General features: G+C 27.2%; 2 protein-coding genes across 6 annotated transcripts; one reads left to right on the top strand and one right to left on the bottom strand.

The window, feature by feature from the left end:
• Positions 1-3441: 3441 nt before the first annotated feature.
• LOC115723482 (immune-associated nucleotide-binding protein 9-like) lies at positions 3442-5829 on the top strand. Its single transcript, XM_061106252.1, has 5 exons — positions 3442-3839; positions 4050-4324; positions 4398-4562; positions 4695-4784; positions 4887-5829. The coding sequence occupies exons 1-5, from the start codon at positions 3599-3601 to the stop codon at positions 5070-5072; spliced, it is 957 nt and encodes a 318-aa protein (XP_060962235.1). The 5' UTR covers positions 3442-3598; the 3' UTR covers positions 5073-5829.
• A 3242-nt stretch (positions 5830-9071) lies between these two features.
• LOC133031811 (agamous-like MADS-box protein AGL11) lies at positions 9072-16960 on the bottom strand. 5 transcript variants are annotated; one of them, XM_061105509.1, is made up of 9 exons: positions 16716-16960; positions 15248-15458; positions 12102-12183; positions 11939-12000; positions 10834-10933; positions 10639-10680; positions 10455-10496; positions 9406-9572; positions 9072-9316 (listed from the first exon to the last, which is right to left on the bottom strand). In XM_061105509.1, exons 2-9 carry the CDS (start codon positions 15427-15429, stop codon positions 9313-9315), a joined length of 681 nt encoding a protein of 226 aa, XP_060961492.1. In that variant the 5' UTR covers positions 15430-15458; positions 16716-16960; the 3' UTR covers positions 9072-9312. The 5 variants fall into 5 exon arrangements, with proteins under 5 accessions (XP_060961492.1, XP_060961490.1, XP_060961491.1 ...); XM_061105507.1 differs by having other exon boundaries at positions 12102-12186; positions 16716-16955; XM_061105508.1 differs by lacking the exon at positions 16716-16960 and adding an exon at positions 16550-16630 and having other exon boundaries at positions 12102-12186.
• Positions 16961-19780: the final 2820 nt, after the last annotated feature.

Below are 19780 nucleotides of genomic sequence, written 5' to 3'. Positions count from 1 at the left end.
GTATTGCATGGAGTCCCGATACTCGTGGTGCGGTGCTCAGTCCTCCTAGAAACAAAGTGTCACCTTGGGAATAGTTTGTATTATTTTTATAATAATTATTAAATTAAAGAGTATTGTTTATAGCATACCAAGGTATCTAAGAGTATCTCTAATGGTAGTATTTTTTAAGAATGCTAAAAATTTATATATCATCTAAAAATATAATATTTTATTTTATCTCTCTTTCCCATTATTTTTGACACTCTTACTACTAAAAACATGAGGAAATTACACTCTATACCCTTTTTATATTGTCTTCTTTTATTTTTACCTTCTTTTTTAAAATCTATCATTTTTACCTCTTTTTTTAAACATTGTACCAATTTTACCCCTATCACTTCAAGATACTCTCCATGTGATTCTCTTATGCAAGGGTATTTTGGGTACAATACATATAAAAAGAGGTATGTTTCAAATAAACATAAAATTAGAGGTAAATTTGATTAATTGATGAATAAAAGAGGCATTTTTCAACTTACCCCTAAAAACATTCCAATGTATAACACTCTTTAAAAATGCTATAATTATGATCTCACACATTATTATTTAATATATATCTTAATTTTTAGCTACAATAATTTTTTATTAAAAAAAATGAATAGCATCAATGCTACAATATAGCATCTATGCAAATTTCTAGAATGTCATTCTTTTCTCTCTAATGGTATAACATCTCAATATTTTACCACATAATATGTCTACCTCACCAAGCATCCTCTAAAGTTTTACCATTGGAGATGCTCTAATATACATATCACTTTCTAAAAATACTATAATTATGATCTCACACATTATTATATATACATAATTTTTTTTCTTTATTAAACTATTATCTATATATATTGTACTTTTAATTTTTTATTGTAAAAAAACATACCATCAATGCTATTGTGTGACATCAAAACAAATTTCAAGCATTCTCCAATAGTCTAACATCCTTATATTTTACCATTTAAACTTTCTACCTCATCGAGCATCCTCCAAAACGCTATTATTAGGGATGCTCTAATACCACTATGAGGTGACTTCCTATAATTGCTAGCCATTTACTAAAATTTGTATTGAAATAAAATATGTGGGACCCCATAATAAATTCCAAAAGCAATATTACATACATCATTGCCATATATAAGCATTTCTCTAAATTAAAATACGTGATGTAGAATTTTAAAAGGGAAAAAAACAAAAAAATACAAAAAAGGAAAAAAAATTACAAAAATACTTTGGGCCGGCCCATTAAACATTTATACAGTCCACATACAAATATTTACAAAAATACCACATGCACTAAGCCTTCAGCTGTACAGAGCGAACCATGAAGATGAAAATACGCGCTCGTTTCAAAACTGCAAAACAACCAAAATGAAACCAAAGCGAGAAAAATACAACTATTAATTCAATTGATCTGATTCAAATAAAACTGATGAAAAAGCACAATGACCACAACTATATTAAATTGAATTAAGTGTTGTGGTTTTTCAAGTTGATTTACAGTTGCATCATTATTTTATATTAGTTTAATTCAATTGTTTGCAAGAATTTATTTTGGAAATAAGAAAAGGAGAAAACACTTTGAGAAATAGTTAGTTTCTGAAATAAATTTAAACGTTTCTTAATAGTTTCATTTTAGTTTTATTATAGTTTATTAACAGCAATAAATATAAATTGTAAATAAACAAGTATACAAACTATAATAAAACTATAAAAAAACTAAAAACAACGACAAGCGAAAACAACTCTACGAATATAAACTACAAACATCTAAATCGAATTGTTACCTAAAAAAGAACAGCAAACAACTATACCTAATAATATTCCCAAAACACATCATACATAAACATATTAAACTATTAAAAAACTAGAAAAAAAAAAACTAAAACCCACTGATTAGAGACACTAAAACAAAAACAAATGTTTCAAAATATCTAAAAAAAACTAGAAACACAAACAGAACATAAAACACAACAAAAATGGAACGAAAATAATAAGAAACAAACTAAAATGCCAAACCCAAGAACAAAATAAAATTGATTAAACAAAAATAAAGTCCTAAAAATCCAAAGAAAACCAAACGAAATTTTAAAATGAAAAACCTAAAATATCACAAACCAGAAAAAACCAAAACGATGAAATGGAAATACAAGAAAATGTTTAAAATGGGGGGAAACGAAAATGAAACTGAAAACCAACCTCTGTTCAAACTTCGGCAGAGGCACTAGCTTTTTCACTAGAAATTTCTTCAACCATTTGCTCCTCCACATTGAGCTTCGATTTCTTCTCTTCAACAATCGGACGTTTACCCTTTGCTTTGTTAGCCAAAGATTTCAAGCCCATTTTCGATTTTTTTTTTCTGAACTGGGGAAAGAGATGAGGATGAACGAGTGATGACCATTTTATAAAGAAATTTGAAACAAGAATAAACTGAGAGGGAAAAAAACTTGAGAAATCGTGGGTTGAGTGAGAGTTGAAATTTTTTGGAAGAACAAAAAATGAGAGAGAAAAAATCGTGATGAATAATGAGTAGTTATGCTTCAACAATGGAGGTTATTGATCTTCCAAACAAAAAAAAAACTGAAAGAAAATCCAAAATCAAATGAAAAGAAAAGGAAAAAAGAGAAAGAAGAGAGAGGAAGTTGATTGATGTGTGATAGAAAAGAAAAAAAGAGAAAGAAGAGAGTGGAAGTTGATTGATGTGTGATGGGGATGACACATGTGTCTGTGCATGAGAATGGTGTGTAAGTGGTATTATTGTAATAAAATAAAGATGGTAAGTAAAAATGTTGATGTAGGCGTGTAGGAGTAAAACAGTAATAAAATGTGCAAAACAGATTTTTGATGTAAAAATTTCATTTTAAAATGAATGAATAGAAACAAGGAGATAATTAATTTCACGTATATCGAACCGGTAACAAATATCAATGCAATAAGAATTAAGGAAGATAAAAGGTCACCATAATAATATTTTCGACCCTTCACGTTTCTCACTTTTCAATAAAGAAGAAATTTATTATAGAAGATAAACGATAAACGATAAACGATAAACGATATATACAGTATCTAATAATATACTTGTACTAAAAAAATAATATTCTAATTGAGAGGTTATAACTAAATAGAGTTAGATTTTAAAAAAAAATCAAAATATAAAAAAAATATCAATGTAATAAAATTACCAATAAACAATTCTTAATCTATATTATATTAGAATTATTTTCGAGTACATATAATATTTATACCTGCACTATAATTTGAAATAAAATTATTAATTTTACATAAATAAACTGGACTTAAAAAATGTATAACTAATTACAATGAGGTTATTCTTATTTATAACTGGCCCAAATTGGGACTTTATTTTTTTATAACAAATTAGAAATTATTCTTGAATAGAGTATTCTTAAATAGAGATTCTACTGTATATATATTATAAAATGCAAACTGAAATATCATCTCTCTCCCACTCTGACTTCTCCTCTCCTCTCTTACTTGCTTTGGCAAGTATCATATATCTTCACCTCTGTTCATAAATTTCTCTCTATATATAATCTGATTGTGTAGGATGGGTGGATATGCTTGTGAATATAGTGATCGAGAAAATGCCTCCATATGCAATGAAAATAAGGCTCTTACTATTGTATTAGTGGGGAAAACAGGCAATGGCAAAAGTGCCACAGGCAATACCATTCTTGGTAGAAAGGCCTTCAACTCGAAAACAAGTTCCTCTGGTGTTACAGCCACTTGTGAATTGCACCACACTCTACGCACAGATGGCCAACTCATCAATGTCATTGACACTCCTGGTAAATTAATAGTAATACATTCATACATACATGTTATATAATTTTTTAAAGCTTAATTTATTAAATTATGATAATAATAATAATAATAATAATAATAATAATAATAATAATAATAATAATAATAATAATAATAATAATAATAATAATAAGGGCACGTAATTTGTGGTTTATTTGTGTGTTTCATGCATATCAATTATATTGGTATTGCAGGACTATTTGATTTTTCAGATGGGAAATCATCAAGGGAAATTGCTAAGTGTATTGATTTGGCTAAGGATGGAATTCATGCTGTGGTGTTAGTTTTGTCTGTTAGGAACCGTTTCACAAAGGAAGAGGAGTCTGTTTTTCATAGTTTGCAAACTCTTTTTGGTACCAAAATAGTTGATTACATGATTATTGTATTTACTGGTGGAGATGACTTTGAAGACGATGTGACTTTTGAATTTGAGCATTACTTAGGCCGTGAATGTCCTCATCCCCTGAAGGTACTTATATATTTCTCAAGAGATATATCATGTGTTTAGTAATCATATATTAATATTTATATGATATGTATAGGTTATGGTCGGAAGATGTGAAAATCGAGTGTTGCTCTTTGATAATAAGACTCGTGATAAAATAAAGAAGGCTGACCAAGTTGAACAGCTTCTGTCTCTTGTAAACAATGTGGTGGAGAAAAATGGTGGTCGTCCATATACTAATGATTTATTCTCTGAGCTAAAGGTATATATATTATGAAATAAAGGATTATTTATTACTATTTTTGATAAATTGCACAAACTAAAACAACAACAACAATGGTTTTAGGTTGCTCATGCAACCAATTCTTGGTTATTTTATTGATATAATTTAAATTATTTACAGGAAGGGGCTATGAAAATTCATGATCGGGAAGATTTGCTATTATTTGATCAAGAAGGGCCTATGAAGAAAATTGTTGAAATGGTATTTTTTTCTTTCTTTCTTCATTCATTGCCCTTTTCTTTTATGGGTGGGCTAAGTCTTATATTTATATTTTATGTAATTTTTTAAAATATTAATATATAGATTGAGGCGAGGTTAAAAGAGACAGTTCAAATTCTTGAAAAACAATTGGAGAAAGAGAAAAAAGCCAGACAAAAGGCAGGAAAGAGGGCTTTGCAAGAACAAAAGATATTAGAAGAGAGAATTCTCAATCTTAGAAGGGATCTCGAGGAAGCAGGCAATAACAAGTCCAACTGTGTCATTCTTTGAAGTATGAACTGTGACCACCTAAACACAAGATCTTCTACCTTTTCCATTAAGATTCTCAACTCTATTTTTTTTTTTGCATTTAGATCCTCAACTCTGTTTTTTGTTTTTGCATTTAATTTGTTATCTTCCAAACATATTGCAGTCGTTATATTTACATTTGGTAACTAAAAATTGTTATTTGATATTTAAAGTTGCTTTATAATATTGTATAATTATTTTTTATATTATTTATTAAATTAAAATAGATAGGACACGATATTAAAATGCATCAATAACACTATATCACGTTTTGTGGTATAACCCTTAACTGGTGTTTGGTTGTGATGGAATGGTGATTGTAATATGCTATTAGTAATATAATGGTACACTACAAAAAACTGTTACTTTTAGTGACAATTTTTTAATACAACATAATTTTTTTGTAATTAAATGTGATTTTTAGTCATAATAAAATGTTAATTAAAACATACTATTTAGATACAAGTTGTCACTAATTTAGTTTTAGTCACAACAAGTATTGTGACTAAAAATACATTTAACCATAGATCTTTTAGTCACAATATAGGAATAATAATTTGTAATTACTCACAATTTTTTCACTTTTAAAGTAAGAATTTTTTGTAGCGGTAATTGATTGCTATGTCTAGTTTGTTATTAGAATGAATATTGGAATAGATAGTAATTTGACAAAATTATCTTTACTTTAGTAAGAAAAAGTATAAAATGAGACTAAGATCATTTTAAGTAATTTGTAACGAGAGTTCATGAGGTATAAGAGTATAATCACTTTTCATACATGTAATATTAATTACAAATATAGGAAATTGTTAATTAATCACTTGTAATGCACCACATCAGTATGGTTAGATATGTTAATTCGATCTAATTTGTATTATTTTTGCTCATAGTATTCTATCTGTACTAAGTATAAATTTTATATTTTGCATCCAATTCAATCCGCATAGTAATTGAAATTCAACTTAATCTAATTACAGATTGGATAAGCTATTTTGAATTAATTATTTTTTAATATTGAATTGTTTAATATTTATTAAAAGTATATATTTTTTTCACCTAAGTAACATTAAAACAAAGAAAATTATTGTTGTTTTATGTACTATAAAAAATTAAAATAAATAAAATAAAAAATAACAAAGTCAAAGCAAGAAGAAAAAAATTGTATGTATAAAAAATAATTTAATTTTGTTTTAGATTATATTTTCTTATAAATAAGAATGTAATATACATTTGACCTATTATATTTTAAAATATATTTGTATCATATATGTATTAAATTTTTAAATTATTATTTTTTACATTAAAATATTAATTATATATTTTTTAAAATATATATATATATAAATATGTTTGGATTAGATTGGATCAGTTATTTTTACATGTCAATCAACATCTAATCTATACAAGTGCGAATTTTAAATTTTCTAATCCAATTCAATCTACACAAATGCGGATATCCGCAATTGGATTGAATTGGATATTTTATATGAATGGTAGATTATAACATAAATACTTAATGTTTCAGATTTTATACACTTAAATACTTAATGTTTATTTTTAGAGGCAAAAATATCTAATGTTACAATTCTCTTACACTGTTACTACTAGTTCCGTTAACTCATAAATATGAACATGTGGAGGGTTCAGATTCATTCCATTTATTTTTATTTTATTTTAAAATTTAATATTCTTCATATTAGAAACTAAATGCTACTTGTTTAAAAAAAAATCAATTTTAGCTCATAACAATTTTCACATGATATTGGCACTTTAATTCGATAATCATGTTCCATATACAGCATTGGTTCACTCAGCTATGGTAATTTAGTATTGCATCTGTCTTATTTTTTTTTTTAAATAACTAGTATTTAGTTTTTGATATTAAGAATATTAATTTTTTTTTTGAATGGAAAATGCATCTTTATTAACCATTAAAGTCCGCTACCAAAGAAGGTAGCAAGTCGATTGGAACAGACTCCAAATCGAAGATACAACCAGGAAAAAATATGGAAGCTCTAGCACAGTTATGAGCTACCACATTTGCTGATCGTTTAAAAAATAACACAGAAATCATTTTTAATTCAAGCAACAGTTTTTTACACTCTTGGATAATTTGACCAAACATTGAAATCATATTCACCTCACTTCTTATCGATTGGACTACCGTTAAGCAATCCGTTTCGAGTGTAACTTGCTGCCAATTATGTCTCTTGATCCAACTTAACGCTTCACGAATGCCAATTGCTTCAGCTACCTCGGGTGTAACCGAACCAGAAAAGAGCGCCATCTTCCCCTCAACTAGCATACCAAAATGATCTCTTGCCACTAAGCCACAGCCGTAACTGTTACCACCGTCAAAGAGAGCAGCGTCAACATTTACCTTGATAGAATTTACACTGGGTGCAGTCCAATGCTCAGCACCGTCGTCCGCTCTAAGGCCTGACCATGACGTCTCAATTCGAGAATTTTGAGCATTCTTCCATTGTTCAAGGTAACCCGTTGCTTGCTTTACAATACTAGCTGCGATAACACTTTTCTGTTGCCATACAACATCATTTCGGGCGTTCCAAATGGCCCAACAAAGGACCGGGAGAAGCAGCTTTTTTTCTGCGTCAACAACATCAAAAACAGCAGTAAACCAGACCAGAAAATTTTCTGGTGCGGCTGCTGCAACATATGTGCCAATACCAACTCTGTCCCACACTTGTTTCACTCTCGTACAAGTAATGAGTGCATGGACAATGGTTTCGTCTTCACCATGGCAGATAGGACAGAATGTTTGGACATCGACTCGTTTAATCTTTAATTGTTGCAGAGTCGGCAGGCATTCTCTAGCAGCTCTCCAAACCAGATTCTTCACCTTTGGGGGAATTTTCAGCTTCCAAAACTTAGTCCAAAACTTGGTGAGATCATCTTCATTGGCACTCCATCTTCCATAAAGATTTTGAAGTAGATTATAACCACTTTTAACCGAGTAAATGCCTGACGTTTCATAGCTCCAAGTAAGCTTGTCACTGCCGTGGCCTATAGTCAAGGGGATATCCAAAATGAGCTGCTTTTCACGCTCATTAAACAAATCTTTCAGGATCTCGACATCCCAACTCCCACCCTCCATGGCCATTAAATTACACACTTTAGCTTCACTCAAACTAGGATGACTTGAGTGAACAAAAGGGTCATCTTCACTAGGCAGCCACGGTTCCTGAAGAACATTTATCTCCTCCCCATTGAAGATACACCAGCGAGTACCTTTTTTAATTAGATCTTGGGCTTCCAACACACTCCGCCACACATAACTTGGATTAGACCCCAGCTTTGCCGTGAAAAAAGACCATTAGAGTAGTATCTCGCCTTGAACACTTTAGCAACAAGAGAATTAGGACGGAATAGTAACCTCCACCCTTGTTTAGCGAGCATGGCTACATTGAAGTCTCGCAAATGTCTAAACCCCATGCCTCCTTTAGACTTATGAGAGCAAAGCCTATCCCATGAGAACCAATAAATACCATTTTTAGCAGTATTTGCATCTTGCCACCAGAACTTGTTCATGGCTTTCTCCATATCACGAGTAATATCCAAAGGCAACAGAAAGACGCTCATCGCATAGCTTGGAAGAGATTGAGCCACCGTTTTGATTAGAATTTCTTTACCAAAGAATATTAAATTTTAAAATAAAATAAATAAATATAATGCATTTGGACCTTCCACGTGTCCATATTTATGAGTTAACGAAAAATGCTCAATAATTGATAGTGTTTTTATTCTAATATTATCCATTTACATCTTACGATTATTCATTCTACCATATGCATATAGATAATAATATCATTCATCAAAACACATTCAAAAGGATGATAATTAATATTGTATCTAATAATTATACTAAATACAAAAGATTATAATAGCTAAAGATCCTACAATTGATTGTTCTCCATGTTCTCTGGTTCTACAATTGAACTCACGTACGGAGAGGCCCATCTCTACCACATAAATACACACACATATATAAATATATATATTCAAGTCATCATTACAATCACAATAATTCCATCATCTGCATCCAAACCTTTGCTTTTAGTTAAACAAAGTCTCTCAAGCTAACTTAGAATAATATTCTTACACATAAAATTCAATTGTTCATAGAGTAGTAACCTTTATTTTATATAGTAATGTTGATACCTTTCTTTCACAAGTTCCCTTAATTTCCACTTGTTCATATATATCACCTACATTAATAAAGAATATATATTATGATATATTTATTTAATTATTATGTAATAAATTATGTATAACATTATTAGTTAATTAATTTTACCCAAGATGGAGCATTTTCTTCTCCTGGTGATGAGAGAAGGAAGTTCCAGCAGCCTCAATAAGATTAGGATTAAAGAAATTGCGTGAAGAAGCTAATGCCTGAATAGCATTGAACTCTGACCCAGATACCATATTGTTGGCTTGATGAATCCTTTCAATCTCTGATATCTGCAGTACAAGATTAACTATTATTACAATTAATTAATTAAGAAAACAAATTAAGAAAGCTCTATATATATAAGTGTTCATCCAATTCAATCTGTACTCTTTTGCTTATAGTGCATTCAATTCGCACTAAGTGCGGATTTCATATTTTGAATCTAATTAAATATATGTCATAACTTAAATTCAATCCAATCCAATCCGCAAAATTACAAATTTAATTAATTATTTTAAATTTGTTACTTTTTAATATTTATTAAAAATATTATTTTTTACATAATTAACAACAAAATAAAACAAATTATTATCATTTTATGTCTCTAACACTTACTAAAATAAATAAAATAACAAATAATAAATTCAAAAAAAAAAAAAATTATATGTAGAAAAGATATTTAATTTTGTTTTAAATCATATTTTTCTTATACATAATAATAAAATATATATTTTATCTATTAAGTTTTAAAATATATTTGTATCATATGTATTAGATTTTTAACTTTTTTTTTTTTTTTGCATTAAAATATTAATTGTATATATAACTTTTTAAAAAATATATATAAGTATGTGTGAATTGAATTTAATTGGTTACTTTTAGATATATATTAATTAATATTTAATTCGCACGTGTAAATTTTGAATTTTTCGATTGAATTTAATCTGCACAAATGTGAATATCCACACTTTATAAATTGAATTTAATTAAATCGTACGAATTTAATTAGATTAAATATTTTATAAATACTCAATATATAAGTATATTTATCATGACCATGCCATCTTATATATTTTATGGCACGTTAAAAAGAAACAATACTAATACTGACGAAAGTAGACAAAAGCATATTTCAGCAAAAGTTAATTGAGCTTGCTAATTGATATTATTACCTTACTTCGAAGACAAATGTTTTCGTTTTCCAAGTCCATTTCCTAATAATAATATTCAGGGTACATGGATCAATTATCAAATCATATATGATTAATTTTGAGGAATAAGTTTAATTATTATACCTATAATTAAATACATTGAATTAATTAGAAAGAAAGGTGTTGTGTAATAAGACTATTTTACCCTTTTCTGCAGGTACTCAATATCTGCCAGTAACATTTCATGCTGTTTTTCCAGGGAACACGTACGGAACAGAAAAAAAACAAAAAGGGTGTTAAAAAGATATGAAAGCTGTGTATGTATACACACACACATATACATTACATAAAGGAGATTATATTATGATTAATATTTTATGAATTAGGAATATATAATTACCTTCTTGGACCTGATTCTGGTGATTCCTCTTTCGAGTCTAGTCTCTAGCTGTTTTAGTTCTTTCACAGAAAGTGAACTTAAAGAATCTCCCATCAAGTGCCTGCACACAATATGGAACACATACATGCATTTACTTATATATATATATATATATATATATGTATATATGTAACACTCACACTCACACTTCCACTGCTGCTAACTTACCTATATATATATATTTAACTTTGATTAATAATTACATAAATTTTGACTATTTTTATTTATATATTAATGTAAATATATAAATATTTGTTGCACGCACAACTTTTAGAAATTTTGACCATTTTTCTTTTTCTTTTCTTTGTTTCTTTTATTTAATTTGCAATCATTTCATCAGCTTTGAATGGAAGAATGTGTTTTTAATTAGTTTACGTTGTGAATTTATGGAGTGAATTTTGGCCTGTGAGAGTAAGCAATCCATGATCTCCATATATAACCATTAAATAATTAAGATTGAGCTGATTTAAGTTTAATAGTAAAAATCAGAATACAAACTTATTAAATTACATTCAATATTAATTAAAATACATAAAATAAAACATATATAAGACATCTTCATTAAATGCTGTAAAATTTAGCTAAATTTGATTAAAAAAATTAGTCAATATTACATTAGCGGTAAAATTAAATTTTTTACCAAAGAAATTATTTAAAGTTGATTTAGAATGGTTTGAAACCTTGTAATAAGGTGATTTGTGTATAGTATAGCAATACACTAGATTTTGGATTGGGGTGCTGTTAGAATGTACATATATAATGGTTTGTTGCAATATAATAAACTGATTTCTCAAAAAAAAAAAAAAAAATTAATAGATTATGAAACAAATTCCCTTTTTTTAATAAAAAGAGAGAAAATTCATTCCATATATATGTATATGTATATATCTAATATTATCATACACAATTAGTTGCTAGCTATATAGGTTTTCTTTTTTAACCTTTTGTCTCATATGTCAATTATGTATTTCACTGTTTGAGTTGTGTCATCATTACTTCAGCATTACAAAACCAAATATTAGATTGTGATGACAATGGTATTCATACATATATTTATATATATTACCTATTGGAATTCTGCAGCATTTGTATCTGTTGTCTCAGTTTTGCCGATTCTTGTTGGTAGTACTGCATAAAATATATATTATCAGTTTCTAAATGAGGATATATAAATCCAATAATACATGTATTATATGTAATCAGGTATATTAATTAGATAATTTAATTACCTGGGCATTTATCTCTGTAATAGAAGTTGCACCTGTGCTATCTGAACATGCCTTCTTGTACCTTTCTATGGTTGATCTTATGCTGCTACAGTACAAAATATAAAATAAAAACCGTTTTAATTATTTAATAAACCTTCATTATTAATATTAATCCATTTATTATATATATATATATATATTATATTGATGGTGATGAGACTATATATGCATAGGTGCTACACCCAATAAATCAACTAAAAAGATATTATATTGGATAGCTCTCAATGATGCCAAATAGAAAAAAAACTAGTACGTCCACACGCACTTTTGTCAAAATGGAAAAAAGATTAATGTGCCTGTAATTCTCAAATTAATTTATAAACTCTCAATTAAGCATGTAATAATTAATAAAACTATTAAAAACTATCTCAATAATGAGAATTATATATATCGTATAAGTTACCGACAAGTACGTTACATATAAATTAAGGGGTAGTTGAAATTAAATAAGCACTTATTATAAATATATCTTTTTCATTTTGGTGGACACATATTTAAATTTTAAAGCTAGTGATCATGCGATGGGACATATTAATCAGATAATGTCCAAAAATCAGATTAAACATAAAGCATGCACTAAAGAGTTTTTCAAGTACTGATCAACTCAAGTCTTAATTACAGTACGTGATGAGTTCAGTGTGACAAGTTTTAAAGTAACTAAATATTAAACGATTGGATGTAATAAACATTTATAAATATATATATATCTAAATAAAAATGTTTATAATGACAAATCCATTCACACAAAGATCCCACTAGTACAGAAAAATTAGTCTTATTATTTAAAAATTATTGATTTATACTCTTATATATGATCATAAAAACATATGTTTAATTAATTAATAGATCTGATATCACAAACATATAAACAAAAAATTAGTACGTAACTAAATAAATATAATGTGTGTGTTTTTCAAAATTAAACTCACATCTCTGTATAGCTAGCTGGACAACACTTTAGAAATAATGTGTAATAGTACAACTCACACAAACAATAAAGGAATACTAGGTTGACTTAAAATAAATCGACATAGAAAAGATATATAGTAAAAGAAACCTTGTACGTATCCCTTTTATTCTTGTAGGCCAGTGTATCTTGAAGCAATACGATCGATAAATATATAATTATATATATTGCATTTAATTATCTATACACTAGTACTCTTTCATGTCCATATGTTTCTTACTATTTACTTTATAATTATTTTCCCTGGCCTATTGATTGACAAGTGTACCAAACCCATTAGGAAATATTAAAGAAAACCAAAAGTTTAGGAAATATTAAAAGACTCTCCATAGTATATACACACGACCCATGCATGTATATGTTTGAGAAGGGTCCATCTTTGTGATTTGATGTGCAAAAAATTGACACCATATATATTATAACACAAAGTAATAGAAAATTATAATAATGAGATCATTTTTTTTTCTTAAATTTGGAAGAAAAGAGGGAAAGGACTGGCTTTATTATTTATTTTTAGGCAAAGGGATTTTTTTTTCTTTCTAATATGTACAGTAAAAAAATACCAATAATATCATGAAAATTACATTTCTCTATGGCTGCTATTATATAGTACTTATTCTAAAGCTAAACATGGCGAAAGAAGCCAATGAACGCAAGTATATCTTATAAACATTCAAAGAGGAAAGACTCAGAATTCATAAATAAAATCTCCTTTATTAATAATAATAATAATAATCTATAGGATGCTCATACTCATACTCTCATACTGGCTTGTCTTACTTTTTTTTTTTTACTGAAAATTAATGACACACTTCTTTTGTTATCATTAAAAAAAGAAAAAACGTAAAAGAAATCAAGCAATGGCTGATTCTGGCAGATGAATAATTAAGTCCCAAATTGGTGCAAGAGTACTGTGTGTTTGAACTGAACTAAGATCTCCTTGCTTTGCATTTTTGTTCATTATTCGATCTGTTTAGTCTCATTTTATGTAATTTTTAGTTATATATCAAAATTTTGACAGAAGAAAAGTTAAAAAAAAAAAAGAATTACTGAGGATATATATCCACTTTATGAGAATATATATATTAAAAAAAAACTGAAAGTTATAATAAGAATTTTTCTAAGTGGCTAAATTTGGTGAGGGAAGTGAGTGAACCTTGATTTGTCCCACAAACACAGGAAGAGAAATATTGGATTAGCTTAGAGAAACTACTGGCCATATATATAGCAGCCAGTAATATATTTAAAAATATTTTAATATATATATATAGCTAAGCCTTGCTTCACAGATTCTCATGAATTATTATTACAAGTTCACTGAAAATTATGACAAAGTGAGAACATGAAAAGACACCCGGCAAGAGGATTCTTTTCAAATAAAAGCAAAACCTAAATTGGTGCAAATATTGCTTTTTGAGCTATCCTATAAATATTATATATATATTTATATATTGTATGTATAGCTAGCTCCTAGCTAGGTTGGCAGTATAGCAAGTTAATTTCAAATTTTGTGGTGAGTCCACATTTTAGAGTGATGATGGTGAATGATATGATCATGATCAAGAGATCTTGATCATAATCCAACAATTTTGACCCATATATATATGTTACATAAATGCACACACAAACACACATGTCTATATTCATATATACCTTGAGTTTGCTATAATAGCTGAGGATTTCTATAATAATATTATATATAATGATCAATTCTAAAATTAGATTTGAAAAAAAATAGGAATTTTCTTCTACTTAACAAGTCTACAATTTGTATACCAAATTATATTTTGAGAAAATAATATTATTTTTTTTCTTTTAAACAAAAAGGTCATATCAACTATCAAGGGTAGAAATAATAATTAGTGAAGAAAGCTAAAATAGGTACAACTTCTTGTCAGACTCAGACTATATATATAGATATATTATTCTCAATTATAAAAATGAAGACTTTAATATTGGGGTTCTCTGCAAAATAATTATAATGATCATGTTATTAAGGTGTATATATATGTATATATCTAACGATCAATTTTTTTTTTTTGAATAAATATCATCAACTAAAAGAAAGGATTTTTGTATCATGAGTATACAGTAAATTTATATAAAGGCCTATAAAAATTAATAATATATATATACTTACTTGTTGTTGGAGTACTCATAGAGACGACCACGACTGGAGAAGACAATGAGGGCAACCTCAGCATCACAGAGAACAGATAACTCATAAGCTTTCTTTAACAGTCCATTTCTTCTCTTGCAGAATGTCACTTGTCGATTTGTTGTGTTCTCAATCCTCTTTATCTCTATCTTCCCTCTCCCCATTTTGTTTAATTAATTAATTAATTAATAACCTGAAACAATATAATAATAATTAATTGATTTATTTTCTAATTAGGAGATTGCAAAGCATTTATTTTGAAAGAAAAAGACAACACATTTATATATATATATATATATATATATAATGTATCATAAAAATTAAGAATAATATTATAAATGTATATTATTTGCAGATCAAGATTATGTATACTAAGAACAAGAACAATTACCCTACAAAAAAAAAAAATGAAGATCTCTACAGCAAAATGACCACAACAAAATTATTTTAATTAATAATGTTTGGTATATAATAGTTTAATTAGTTGGTTTGATATTAGTATCATCATCATCACCATCATGAAACGTCAGATCTCAATTTTCAAAGCTAGATTTGTATGTATGAAGGTTAATGAATTAATATATATATATATTTATGATTTTGTGAAAAGAATAAAAGTAGAATCGCGGCCCGGCCAAGAACTTCGGATTAATAATAAAGATTTTAATTAATTAAAACTAAAAAAAATCGGCATTGCAAAGTATATAACACACACGGTGATCATCATGAATTAAAGACTCACCTTTTACTACATTAAGGTCTAATTAATTGAGATAATAATAAGTAGATAATATAGTAAGTAGATAAATCATATTTATGAAGAACAATTGCAAATATATATGGGAATCTGCAGGTACATTATTAATCGATTTATCATGAACAAGTAATATAAGATCGAGTCCAAAAATATATATTTGAGAGAGAGAGAGAGAACCTACAGACACATAATATGTATATATATTATATTGAACCTAATAAATTAATATATACCACTGAAATAATAAGAAGAAAAGTAATTATTTTTAAATGAGAAGAAACAATAGCTTGAAGTAATATTTGAAGCTACTACTTGAAGATATTTATATGAAGAACTTAAGTATATGAGAGTGAAAAACTAATTAAGCAAATGGGTGATCTGATCATGAAATATATAAAGTTAATAAATTAAGAAAAGAAGGGGGTAAAAAACATGCAGATCGATCTCCAGGAAAAGAAAAGGAAGATTCTTTTGTATGTGTAAGCTAATTAACTATATATATATACAAAATAAGATCAGTACTATACATGTTCATAAAAGAACAGATCTAAAAGAGTAATGACCAATGCATATTTATATATATATATAGATAAATCAGATCTGTATATATGGTGATGATGATGATCACCGAACAGTAAATATATAATATATATAATATTTATTTCTTAAAATGATGAATCACAGGGCACAGACCTCTCTTTTGGGGTTCCTACTCCGGGCAGTTAAGGAGATCAGCTTTCGGAAAACCCTTGTTCCTAAACAAGGCCAAAGTGTATTGTTTATATCCTATAATATAATAACACTTGTATCACTTCTTTCTTCCATTTATAGCTCTCTTTTCTTTCTTTGTCTATTTATATATAATTAATAATATCGACAAACACACACACACACACACACACCCTTCTCTCTCTCTCTCTACTACTACTACTTCTCTTGAGAAATTAAAGAAAAGAAAAGAACCTTACATTAATTATGTAATAGGGTCGTTTTTGCGAAAAGCCAAATTATAATTAAAACTTGGTGGTTTAGCTAAATCAAACTGCAATTTTTTCATGATGATTATTATAGCTAGGGTTAATTGTATTAAAAATGTTGCTGATGACTAATATGTCCCTGGCCTTTATCAATACTAGAGAACTTTGATTATTTATATATATATATATATATATAAACCATGCATTTGGAGATTAATTAGTTAGTTAATTAACTAGTAAAGATGTGTGGTTTTGAAAATTACGTACGGATGGATGTGTTCGACAAAAACTAGGGTTTTGTGCTTTCCACGTATGGGTGCACTATGCAGGGTGTTCAACGAGAAAAACAAAAGTTATAAAACAAAAAGTGAAAGAAAAGGAAAATGGGTCATTTCATTTCTTACATGAGAAAATTGGTGTCATAAATACCTATAGGATGTATGTTATGTGAGTTGAACTTGAAATAAGTATAGTTAGAGAGAGAGGGTGTTTAATTAGATTAAGTGGAGGAAGTTAACATTATGATCATTATTAATTAAACTTATAAAAAATCAGACTCAATTGGAAACACAAGCTCTAATTAACTCATTAAAATTGAATTTACTAAATATGGGTTGAGTTTGATATTCTCATTACCACCAAGATGAATCCTCATACTAAATGCATAATTTAGTACTCAAATCTTTTTTTTATTATTATTTTAATTTTTAGCAATATTTTTGTAGGATGAAGTGTTTACGTGCGTCCTCGAGTGGCTCGACTCATATTTTTTTAGTACATTTTAAAATATAAGTTGTGTTGTATCGTGCCATGCATACTTAAAAAAATACAAATCATGTCATGTTGTGTTCGGATTCAAACCGTACTTTACTCATGACATCCTATTTTCTTATACGGGCTCTAATTTGCATTTTACTTGTTCACATTTTATTTTGCATTAAATTAATGAGATAATTAGTAAGTGTTATATGTGTTTTTTTATAGTTTCAATTATTTTTTTTTATAGCTTTTCAATAATATATTATAAAAAATTATATAAAAAAATTATTAAAATTTTAATATTTACTAATAAATACTCAAATTATTATTATTACTATTATCATATTATAAGATTTTTAATGTGTTGTGTTCTCAAGTTAGATTATTCATATTTATGTGTCATAATTTTTAAGTTTATTATGTCGTGTCATGCTTAAATTTATTTATTTTTTTTGTATCCAAACCCATATTTATGTGTTGTACTCGTACTCGTGCCTCGTGAGCTTGTGTCCTATAAAAAAGTAGGACCCGTATTACCATTAGATTTATGCATTTAAAATGTCAAATTTTTGTGAAGCATTGTTATTTTTTAGTACTTTTATCATAAAATATTTTTTCAATAGTTTTCTAAAAGTTGTGTTATTAATTTATCACAAGTATTACAATATTAACAAATATACATGTTTTATATACAATAATGTCATCAAACACTAATGAGTGACTTTAATTATATTAATTATCATTAATAACAATTACTTTTCCTATCAATTTACATATTCAAAGGCTATTATATGCATTCAATCGTAGCTACAAAAGTTGTGTTTTTCTTTTTAACCACAAAAGTTGTGTTAAATATATAACATTATTTACTCATTATTTGTAACTACATTATAATTTGTAGATGGTTTTAAATACCAAACATATTTATAAAAGAGAACGTTAAGAAAATATAAGTAGTTGTGCTTAGCACGTTTTAAGGTGTGATATCGCTAATAGTATATATAATTAAGTATTAGATTTTATATAATTTAATACAATAACTTTTATAATATATCGCTAATTAATAAGAAAGTGCCACTCTTAAGTACTGGTGTTGTTGGGCACTAGTGATGTTTTATTGCAATGCTCTTTATAAAATGCTTATTGGTCTTGTTACAATGATTGGTTAGAGATAAGTTCTATTTAGCTTAGCTTTTTACTTTTGTTTATAGCTAAAAGTATAAGATAAATAAATTAATTTATTTTTTTATCGAATTATTACTGTATAAAGATTTGTTTTAAGTGAAAAGTTTTTCGAAGTGCTTAATATTATTAAAACAAAGATCTTAAGTATTTAAATTATTCTGAAATCTTTTCGAGGGAAGCTACAAGTCTTATTAATTAATTTCTACTAAAAAGAACTTCAAATTAAAAAAGAAAAAAAATATTTTTGCATACAAACACCTTTATTAGAAAGATTTTTTTTTAATTATAAAAACTAAAAAAAAATAAAAATTGTCACTATCAAAAATCTTACTTTTAGTCAAATTTGTGATTAAAAATAAAAAAGTTGTAGCTAATTCTAAATTATTATTATTGTGTTGTGACTAAAAGTCTAAAAAGGTCCGTGGGTAAAAGTAATAGTCACAAAAATTACAATTTGTTGTGAATAAATATATTTTTAGTCACAATATTTGTTGTGACTAGAATTAAATTAGTGACAACTTGTAATTAAATACTATGTTTTAGTCACAAGTTTGTTGTGACTAAAAGTCTCATTTAGTCACAAAAAATTTATTTTGTAACTAAAAGTTATCTCTAAAAGTACCAATTTTTTATAGTGTGTGTGCGACTGTAGTAATCTTTAATCAAATAAACTGATAAGGTAACAAAACAAAATTACTATTTTACAAACATAAACTATTAATACCTCCAAGTAAATATACATAAATTAAATATGTATACCATCTTTCATCATATAATAAATATATATTTATAGATATATATATATATATATATATGTAATATATATGGCTGTGCTGG

Source organism: Cannabis sativa, chromosome X (genome assembly GCF_029168945.1).
Source record: "Cannabis sativa cultivar Pink pepper isolate KNU-18-1 chromosome X, ASM2916894v1, whole genome shotgun sequence".
NCBI classification, from domain to species: Eukaryota; Viridiplantae; Streptophyta; class Magnoliopsida; order Rosales; family Cannabaceae; genus Cannabis; species Cannabis sativa.
Note: the sequence above shows the minus strand (reverse complement) of the source record. Positions and strands in the feature narration are given on the sequence as shown.